This window comes from Cyprinodon variegatus, unplaced genomic scaffold (genome assembly GCF_000732505.1).
Source record: "Cyprinodon variegatus isolate N-32 unplaced genomic scaffold, C_variegatus-1.0 Scaffold4, whole genome shotgun sequence".
Taxonomy (NCBI): Eukaryota; Metazoa; Chordata; class Actinopteri; order Cyprinodontiformes; family Cyprinodontidae; genus Cyprinodon; species Cyprinodon variegatus.
The window spans coordinates 1055456-1066616 of record NW_015150457.1 but is presented as its reverse complement, the minus strand read 5'-3'; the positions used below and the strand labels follow the sequence as shown (position 1 = coordinate 1066616).

Sequence of the window (11161 nt, the reverse complement as noted above, 5' to 3'; positions counted from 1 at the left end):
AAAAAAAAAAAAAAATAGGAGTTGTGAGTAGACAACTTCGTGCTGCAGGGATAAAACAGCAAAGAAAAATAAACTGACGACAAGGTCCGCCATGTCTCCGGAGTCCCATTCTCAAGACTGGGCCTCAAAGGCTCCTGAAGCATGCAGTCGTCTGTCTCGAGACTGGGTCCTGTTCAAACAGCTGCATCCTTTTCCTTCAGCGGGACTCTGATAACATTTGGTTATTTATTGCTTTTAGGACCCTATCTCCCCTGCTTTTGACTTTGAAAGTAGCAGCACAGGGCATGTCTAAAGGTTTAAAAACAAACAAAAAAAACAAAATCAAGAAAGTATACCTAAAGCTAAAACAAGTGCGATGGAGGGTATATGGCGTTTGTCACCTTCTAGGCTTGGGTCATGTGTTAAAGTTTATCTCCCTGTACAGAAAAAAGAAGTCCCAATGTCCATGGAATGTGTTATGATTTTAAAAAGGTAAAAATGGTCAGATCACATAACAAGTAAAACAAGATTCAGAACTCACTGAGTTCATGACAGTGACAGACACGCAAACCTCAGATTAAATGACTAAGTGATAAGTCTAAGGTAAACATTGTAACATTTTTAACACAGCTCTTGTGTAGGTTAGTCATGTTGTAACCTGTATAAAGGGAAATTTGTGTAAAATAAATACTTTGTTGTAAGAAGGCTTCTTGGAAAGATTTCTTTGACCTTTGGAAAAGTCTGTTTATGCCGTCTAAACAATAAAAAAAAAAAAAAAAAAAAAAAAAAACACTTAACTTATGTGGGTGTGGCCCTTAAAAAACCGAAAATTCTGTCTGCCAACAGCATATTCAGAACCTGATTGTAATTTAATTGTGTTTATTTGTAGACAGCATGATTACAGTTTGAAGAAACACCACATACTGGTAATTTAACAACTTATTTAATTAACAGGGGTCTCAACAGCGCCTGGTCATCAACCTGATCAGACATTGATTTGAGATTGCATCATACTCTTGAGCCTTTGAAGAACCAACCAAATGCGCTTTCGCATGGCTGAGGTCAGAATAGTAGGTAGGCCACCTGGAAGCAGTTTCTAATAAACTACTAACAGTAGACAAGTATTCATATCTTAGTGGACAGATTTTAGTCCCTGGGAGTTGCTGTGTGGGATTGTCACCACCTGAAGAGTCCTGTTTTTTAAGTTTTCTTTTTTTTTTTTTTTTTTTATAAATAGTGCTGGACCACACCACTATACTGTCTTCAACAAAAGAACCTGGCAAGTTTGTCAAGGGTCTAACCTGCATACTCTTAATATGGTTATACCCACAAATTCATTTTCCTTACATTGTGGCAGCATTTATATGTATATAAATAGGCTTTTAAAGTGATGTTAGCAAGTAGAATTGTTAAGATTAAATCTATAAATCAAAAAGAAGAATTTCATTAGCTTTTGTGCATTTTCTGGCTGTTCAAGATCTATTAAAACCTGTTAGTGGCTGAATTGCCTATGAAGCCACCACACAGAGAGACGGGGTTGGAGAACTGTAGTTAAATTCTGCATCAACCACCCGGCTGTCCTGACAAGAGATAGATGGAGGCAACAATTAAAACTGGGTTACTGGTTTATGCTACAGGACCCAGCAGTGGAGATTTTGGTGCATTTCTCCTCAAACACAGCCCATCAATCCTCTGTGCTGGCAACAAGAGAACCAGCATAAACAGGATATCAATAGAAGAAAAAAAAAGCAGGACAGTAAACAGAAGGCCTCCACTGGGAGAGAGAGGTACATATCTTAAAGGCAAGAGCTACCTGCGCCACAATATTTTGACTAAAGTTAACAGTTGAAAGTTAGAAACTAATGCATAACATGATGCAACGTGAATTAAAAGAATCAGCGCCTGAACAGGTTGACCTTTCTTTCTCACATCCACTTTAGAACCCTCAGAGTATCACCTGACCTTTCCAGCCGCTCATATAACAAGCTTAACAACAGTAAATCTATTAGCAAGCCTTTTCTTGGCAACAACCTCACAGAAAGGGGAGTAGGCATTGGACAAGTCAGTGGAAGCATGCAAAGAGGCGCGGCGGATTACACATTGCATGTAGCTCTGATTTGGTGGTTAAGAATTTCTAATGGCATGATAAAGATTTATAATAACAAAAGCAGTACATCTCCTTTTAAAAAGAAAGTCACAGATTTATTCTTTTTACTGTGGCTCTGAGCTACTGCCTTAAGAGGAGAGTAGATGTGTGCTTTTAATTATATCAAAAACAAACACTGTTCTGTTGACGTGTGATAAAATGTAAAGTTTGCAATATGAAATACACTAAGTAAACGCAGAAATGTTCCATCTAAAGTGGGATTGTTTGTTGCTAGGCAACGATTGATGCTACTCTAACCAGAGACAGGATAAAAGAGTATAAGGTTGCAAATAAGGGTTGAATCATAGTAACGGCAGCAAAATAATTTAAATGGATAAATGACATTGTAAAAAAAATATGTCCCGCAATTTCTTTTTATCTGCTAAGTTTTATCACAAGAAAAATTAAAAGGCCAAAAATATTCTTCTAATACAAGATGTCAAGATATCATAAAAATAAATTAATAGCAATGTTCAGTCCAAGCAAAAATGGAAAAAGGACATCCATCCTGTAATTCAAACTTCCTTTATCACTAATACAGCTTCAGTCCTAGATGCATTGTACTTTTCAGACTACATAAAACTCGTCGAATACAAAACTCTGAAGCTGAGAGATAGAAAATGTTTCCTAAAATGTATATCTAATCTAAATGATACTGATTGACCTTCTATTAACAGCAACTAACCTTTCAAACATTTCCCTAATAGGCTAAATAACTGTTTATACTGAAAGAAAATTCTCGCTCATGTAAAGCACTGTGATTTTTCTGCCATCTTTAGCAAAGAGTTTTTAAGAATCACTAAAACTCCTGTTAAACCACATACTTTAAAAAAAACTACCTTTAATGAAATTACAGAGAAAGGTGGAGGTACTTCCATTGCAACACTTGTTGCTACACACTGCTAGCTGAATAAATGCAACTCTTTTTTTCTGAGAAAGCCAATCTTAGTTGTTAGGAAATGTTTCCAGTTACAAAAAAAAAAAAAAAAAAACCTGGCAGTGATGGTAATAAAACAAAAGGAGAGTCATCTGTCACACCTATTTAAACGTCCAGAGGGCTATGAGCGGTATGTCTGTAAAGCCGTCTAAAGCACGCTGCTGACCTGAGCGGATAGAAACACCAATTAACCAGCTAAGATAAGCGTGACTCTATAAAATTAACAGCTATTTTTAAATAAAATTTGAGTCTGTCTAAGATCTTAAAAAAAGGGAAGTTTTTTTTATAAAAAATTTATTTGGTTCTACATTATTCTTTTCTTTAAATATCCTAAAATAAATCAACTCAAGATCATCATAAGAATCTCACACCCCACAATCCCTGCTTTTCTACTGTACTACTGATTCTCAACAAGTGATTTTTATATCGATAAATGTGGATTTTGGACTATTTTACTGTAAAAGAAGGTGCAATAATGTAATGGATGACATAATTTGGCCTTCAATAAATTACATCCAATTAGAAAATCTGAAATAACATGATTTCAGTTTAATTTATAATATAGTCTTGGGTATATATGCATATGCAATATAATTAGTTAAACTAGAACGATAATTTTGATTAAAATAAACCCTCTCTCCTGCTTTCTTTCTCCATCACCACAATGCCCCCTCCATTCTCTGCAAGCTTGAGCATCCTTGCACTGACGTCTTTGTTTGGTTTAGCCTTTGATTCTTCTTCTAAAGCTTTCTGAACAAGTTAGGGATATATTAAAGAAAGCTTTGTACATTAAAAGGAGCTTAATAGCGCTGATAGAATTTTCTTCTTTTTTTTTTTTTTTTAACAGAATTTCAACAATGTGAAATTAAACTTTGGCACTACATGTGTTCTAAATAAGTGTGTTTACATTTTTCACCTCAAATGCAAAATGTTTATACTCATACAAACCACTCTGAGAAGCTTATCCTTTCAGCAACCGACATATGAGCAAGTAACCTCACTTAATTTGATAACCAAATTAGTTTTTTTAGGTTTGTTTGTTTTTTATTAAACACAATTAATTGTTTCAGCCCTAAAAGGTCTTATTTTAGTTTAGTATTGGGACTCTCCAAGCAGCATACGCTATCTCCACCTGGCCAACCGTTTTGTGGCCAAGTTGCTGACATTGCCATTTGCTTCCACTTTGTTACAACAGGACTAAAAGTGGATTGTGGAATATCAAGAAACTGCAGCTCAGGACTAAAGGCCAATTTATGCTTCTGAAGCATAGCCTCTGCAACAGTCAAATATGTCTCTGTGCATGACCACGCCCCCTGCATGATCTGCAACCGTCGTTGCGCACCCAAATCCTGACTACATGTAGGACGGTCGCAAATGCGCACAGACCTTAAGAGGAAGTACGCAGACAAAAAGCAGCTGTGATTGGTCCTTGTTATGCCTTTCCGACCATCTGTGTGGTCGTCCTTCTCGATTTGGTGCCGGGGCGTAGCATTTTCAAAAACCGAGGAACAACTACAATGGACAACTACGACAAAAGGTTAATCGGTCTTTTTGCCAACTCCATTAACAGAGCCTGTTCCTCTTTGATGTCTAGCAACTCTAGATCCATCTCTGTGACCATGATATCTTGATGATGCTGCATTGTTGTTCTCGAATGGGCTCCCCCTTAAGCGTTGGTGGGAAACTGCTGTGCGAGCCTAAAAAATTCCAGACCAACGGTGCAGAAGAATACCAGCAAAACTGGTTAGTGACCGGACCCAAGCAACATTTGATGTGTGCGGATAATTGCATAGGTGGCATCCTAGCACCACACTAGTTTTCACTGAAACCCATTTTTCACACGTATTTGTAAAAGTAGTCTTACTATTTAGGCAAGTTTATAATAGGCCATCAAGTGTTGCAGTGAGGCAATTTTCTGCAATTTTTAACTCTACACAGCAATACCGGTATTTGTAATTTGATATATTGCACAGTTCTGAATTACCTTCACTGAGCCTATTGATGCCTGTTTGGCCTAAAGTTACAATAAATGTCCTACAAAGTTTGTCTTTCCCTCTGTACTTGTCTAAAGACAATCATAAAAAAAGGACCATAAAGTTTATTTTAAATAATGAAAAATCTTAGAAGCTGTCCAATATGTAAAGCCTCAGTGCCCACTAAACTCGTCTTCTACACAATACAGTCAATAATTAAAATGTAAATATGTTTCAGTTCCCATAATTGAACTTTAATGTAGCTGAAGATAAACTATTGATGTATTTCAAGTAGTTTAAATAAAATGATTGAGATAATATATAATTTAATAAACTGGCAGGACAAACTTTTCAGGTAGTTGGAAAAACATATAGACACAAACATATGTACTGACCGAGTGTAATATTAGAAAATGATGCATTTCTAAATTGCTTACGTAACTAAAATTTGGTTCAGATTACAGAAAAAAGTAGTGGAATATAAATTTCAGAAATTGAAGCATATTAAGCAACCCACAAAGTCATAACTTGATACCTGAATGCTGCCCTGGAGTAGATCTTGTTTCCTGACTTGTTCCAAATTAGGAACATAAAAACAAGTTGATAGTTTGGACGAGAAACTGAAGCAAAGTGCTATCAGGCAGGCTCATCTAATGGGTCAAAGGTGGTGTTGTTTCTGCTGGGGGTGTTAATGCAGATACCAGATGCCCCAAACAGGAAACAGGAAGTTGCTTTTGAATGACGCAAAGTTTTAAAGGTTCTTCCAGGTGAAGAAAAAGAGGAGATATTTGTTTTGTCAAGTGTAATGAGCCAGATCTGAATCCAGATCTGAAATCAGTGTGATGAAAATCCAGTGCAAACTATATATTGGATACTATTTAATTGTTTACCAAGTAAATTCATCTAAAATCCTACTAACCAATCAGTAAACAGCTACTAAGCAGTAAAATGTGGTGAGTTTCGACATCAGCATCCAGTAGCCCAGAAAACGTAATGTTCTATGCGCCTATCAGTGTGCCGGCCTTGACCAGCAAATCTTAACTTCCTGACATGTAAAGGGTAATGAAAGGAGCTGGAAGCCTATAAATAACCTCCCAAAGCGCTCACTGGGTCAACTGACCCAGCAGATACTGACAGGACTCTGATCAGGGTCTGTGGTCTGAGACGACAGAAAAAGTCCTAATAAGAAGTCAAGTGTACAAACTAGGGAGAACTCTGGCAGAACACCATGAAAGCAGCAGTACCAGCTCAACCTCAATACGAAATCATCTACTAGTTATGAATATGAAACTCTCTGCAGTTTGCTGTACTGCACTTGCAGTGAGAAGTGTTTAAAGTTAGAAAACACTATACTCACCTTTAGTGAATTTCGTGTAATGAACCCTCTTTTTAGAAGTCTTTGATTTCTCTTCCAGGCTAAAACCTTTGATCTCTTCTGGAGGAACTTCTACAGATAAGATATCACAACACAAAATTATGGTCTGTTTACTCAATAATACATTTTACTTTAGTATGTTGCACACATCAAACTACTACAAAATGCATTAGAAACAATCTTGAGTTATTTCATATTTGAGTGATTTATTAAATAGTCGTAATGTCTGCATCATGCATGAAAAGTAATCATTTAAATGATGGTGCTTTACTAAATGTTGCACTGTAGCTCCCTCTGCTGTTTTAAAGGCAACAAAAATACAGCTGACACCAGATATTATGCACACTGTATAAACTAATCTAGTGTGTGACATTAAATAAGATCAAATAAGGTAAAAAGGGATTACTAAAAAAATTGCTAGATGCAAGAATATTGAGTCATTATGCTGGAAAAATGTGGATATGAAGTCCAGAACAAAAGAAGAGCTTGTGAGGGTGATGGCTGAAGCTGCAAGAGTTTCATCATCCACAGTGAAGTGTGGATGATTAAACTCTTGATAACTTCCATATTTAACAAATGAGTCATTTCTAACACAAAGATCTCTGTTTCGGTGCCTTGTTCTGTGATCTGATGAAACTGATGCATTTAGCATTGATGGCTGCCATTAGCCTATTTCTGAAGGAAACAAATGAGCAGCTATTAGCGTAGGAAGAATATCCCAACTTTGAGGGTTTCAGCAATAAATGATTGGCTAACCTTAAACATTTTATTCAAGACAGACTGTGAGAAATGTATAAAGACATTTAAAACATAGAATGTTAATACTTTAATATATCTACATCTTTATATAAGAGGCTAAACATAAGGCATACTCTGAATCAGTAGTATTGTATTTTCACATATGTAGCTGCAAAAGGCTAAAAAGTTTTACCTATGCTTCTTGTACCTACCATTACTGTTGTTTTGACCATGGTGGTCATTCAGGTTAGCTAGAAGTTCATTGAATTCATCCTGGTGGGCAATCCATTTGTCCTGCAAAAAGATAATAAATCAACTGATGCTATGCCTTTAATTAATTTCAAACAAAAACAGCATACTCTCATAAGAAAATTTGATCCCAAATTCAATTTTTTCAATCAAAAAACTGACCTCATGAGTTGCATTTGCTCCGAGCCCATAGTTATTATTTTTAACTTTTACTTTGATGTGGTCTGTGGATCCTTGCTCGCTCCTCCCCAGTCCCTGAAAATTACAACAAAAACAGAATACCTAAACGTGTTCCCTTTGAACAAAGTTGGGTCATTTCTTAATAGCTACACATTATTTATAATGCAAGCTTTGTAACAACAATTTAACTTCATTATGAAACTATAAGGTGAAAATTGTCAGGCTAAACAGACAAAACGGCAAAATCAATTGATTTATGTTAATACATAAGAATTTTTGTTGTATGACCACAAAACATACATGTTCTAATATGTAAGGTTTCAAAAGGTCTCTATGTATAAAAAAAAACATGAAATATGAGAAGCTGGGTTTCTGTTAAAAGACACAAAATGATTTTGAAGGGAATTCCAAAAATGAAAATTAAAAACAATTCACTGGACTTTGTTTCCAAGTTTGAAGACATTTTGCTTCCCACCCAGTAAGCTTTCTCAATTCAAAATGTCAGGAATAGCATTAAGTTCAAGGTTTTATACAGTAGCCCAGCATTTTGAAGGAAAGGTAACAAACAGAGGAGACTTTTTGAAGAGCGGAAATAAACTTTTTAACAGCAAGAGTGATCACCTCTATCAAAGTAGTAGTTATTGAGATTTGCTGGTACGGTGCAAAGTTATGAGTGATCAAAGGCTACCACGCTGCAGCCTGAAGTGACACAAATCCAATTTTTTTGCCCATATGCGACCTGGACCTGATCTTTTTATGGCAGTCTGAACAACACGGATACGATTTTTTCCAATGCAACCCAGACCAGTTGGCTATGTGGTCCTGAATCAGATACGAATCTGATCTGTTCAAATGAGACCTGTATCTTAACAGCAAGGTCGCATCCATCCGACCTGAACGTCATTAATACTCAACAAAGGTCACTATTCTGCATCGTGCTACACAGAAACAGGAAGAAAAACAACCACCATGGTGGACAATAATGTGGAAAGCAGTATTTATGTTTAACCATCTTGAAAAGATTAAGTTTTTAACGCTGAGAAAGATCGATAGATGCGCTCCAGCACTACCATCCATGTTTACTTCCGTAAACAAAGAGCACGCTAGCTTGTGACGTCATTGCATCCTCTACTATGCATGCCGAACACTTAAAACTATATGAATGCAGTTCAGACAGGAGGTCACATACAAGTTGCCTATACTTGGAAATCTGAAAGGCATCGTAAAAGAAATCAGATTTCACAAAAAACTGGAATTGAACACTAAGGCCTGCAGTGTGAACGTAGCCGTTGACAATATTAATGAACTAGCAATCCCTCAAACTATTGGAAGCTAATGACACAAACAGGTTGTTAAGCCAACAGTAACAGTTCCTTAATTATCTCTAAAGGGAAAAAATTGAATACTCATGAAGACCTCAGGGCAAGAAGATCCAAAGTGTCTTTCTTAAAGTAACATTCAGCCTGGTTGACATTTGCTGAAATCCACACGGAAATGTTTAAAAAGTTTTAAAACAACGTTTCACAGAGTGAAAGGCAATAGCTTGTCAAAGGTTTAAATAAAATGCGTCTATAAAGACAGAACGTGCTCATTGTCCAAATATCCAAACTCATCTGTACACTGCAAAAAAATTGAAATTTAAAAAAGCCATTTTTATTTTTCCTTAAAATAAATGCATTTGGTCTTGAATTGAAAAGGAAAGTGAGACAATTTGCCAATGGAACAAGACAATTTACATTTAAAATAAGAAAAAGCAACTGCCTTGTCTTATTAAAAGTGCATATTATCTAATTATCCTATTCTGAGAGTAAAAATACTCATTACATTGGCAAATCATCCCATTTACCTACTAAAATTAAGGGTAAATACAATTGATTTAGGAACTTTTTACTTATTTCTAGATCATTTTGTAGTGTAAAATATAGTGGAGGGTGTTGTATGGTTTGAGCTTGCATGGCTTGTTTTACAATCTCTTCTATTATCTATTAAGAGGAATACAAAATTGTGGTTTAAATGTGAAAATGGAATATTTTTCCTCCTACCGATCCAAAGAAGAAGCAAATTAATACATAAAACACAGAGTCAAACTTAATTTTGTCTGTGCAAACTGTACAGCCTCAAACTCCATCTGCTTTAGGCATCTTTTTTTACTTAATCTTTTCAAGATAATCCTGTTTCTAGTCTTCCTTTGAACTGGTGCTAGCCATGTTACGTAGCTGAGGTTTCCTGCTTTCTTCATGCAGATGATTATAGGTTTCCAAACCCTATTTATTTCTAATTCATTTCCTTAAATACGACTTGCAAATTTTTAATGGACATTTATGACCTTTAACATAAATTTTGGCAAAAAAAAAAGAGAAAGAAACCATGCTCACTTTGCCCTTTGACCAGCCCATTCGCTCCAGCATTTTCTGGCCAAATTTGTTGTCATCGTTGCTCCAGGTGCTGTTTCTTGGGTCCACAGACCACTTCTGTTTCCTGCGTGCTGAACAGGAAACAGCAGGAATTTGATTACATAACAGTCGGCTAACAAGAGCTCCCATGAAAGAGGAGAAAGAGCTGTTTCAGATAAGGCTAAAGTTTAATACTTAATACTGTTATGATGCATCACATGTCACAAGATCATAGCTGTACCGAATGAATGTCCTGTGACAATTGCAGAAATGTTTCCTAAAACATTACACTCAAAGAGTCCTTAATATTATTTATAGGGTTTCAGGTTTGCTGAAGGATGCCAGCTGGGTGTTTAGCGGTGACGAACTGTTTACTGAAACAGTTTGTGATCTTCAAACGGTCTGATTTTGTGTTATCTTTGTTTTTACGAGGGATTGGACTGATATATCTTTAATGGCTGCCTTAACTGTTACTAACAACATAAAATAGCAGTTGTGGTAAACTGGCCGAGAAATCTTAATGGAATATTTAAATCATGTTGATAATTTGACTTCCTTATTAACAAGAAAAAAGCTGGAGTTCAGTAAACTATTTGACAAAAGTTACCAAACTGCGAGTTGAGTACAGCAGCACGTGTTTAAATCAACGACTATAACATGCTAATGCTAACTGGGGTCCTACCAACAAAAAAAAGACATTAAGCAGTACATTTTTCTGCAATAATTTTAATAAAAGTAATTGGGCTTCTGGAAACAATATGTAGAGAGTTGGAGGGAATAAAAGAAAACATAAATAAGTAAAAGAAAATTGTAAACAAAATATACGCACGCTCTGCAAGCATTGACATCCTGGGTCCTTGAACAGATGACGCAAAGGAAGGGTTCCACAAAACGCCTGAACACAATGTAGTCATTTTTCGCTCCGTCTATATGTTTTCCCCCACTAATAATAATAACCATAATTATTATAATAATAGTAATGATAATAAAAATGCCTATTTTATTTGGAACAAATTGTCATCATTAGCATATAGGCACAAACATTATGCACCACCCTTTGTCAATAAGTACATTACTGATACTACGAGTAATTGTAAGAACTATGTTATGAGGCGTAATATTATAAAACCCCCCAAAACTTTTTTTTTTTTACCATTTTAAATGAATAAAATCAGATTCTTCTATAATTGT

General features: G+C 35.9%; 1 protein-coding gene across 1 annotated transcript in view; it reads right to left on the bottom strand.

The window, feature by feature from the left end:
• The window catches only part of pinx1 (PIN2/TERF1 interacting, telomerase inhibitor 1), a 27937-nt gene extending 17086 nt beyond the window's left edge, over positions 1 to 10851 (bottom strand). The window contains exons 1-5 of the mRNA XM_015371748.1: positions 10800 to 10851; positions 9953 to 10062; positions 7560 to 7652; positions 7361 to 7442; positions 6393 to 6482 (exon numbers count right to left, since the gene is read on the bottom strand). Coding sequence (XP_015227234.1) covers positions 6393 to 6482; positions 7361 to 7442; positions 7560 to 7652; positions 9953 to 10062; positions 10800 to 10818 — 394 coding nt within the window. The 5' untranslated portion in view covers positions 10819 to 10851. The remainder of the gene's footprint in view (positions 1 to 6392; positions 6483 to 7360; positions 7443 to 7559; positions 7653 to 9952; positions 10063 to 10799) is intronic.
• Between the last annotated feature and the right edge of the window lie 310 nt (positions 10852 to 11161).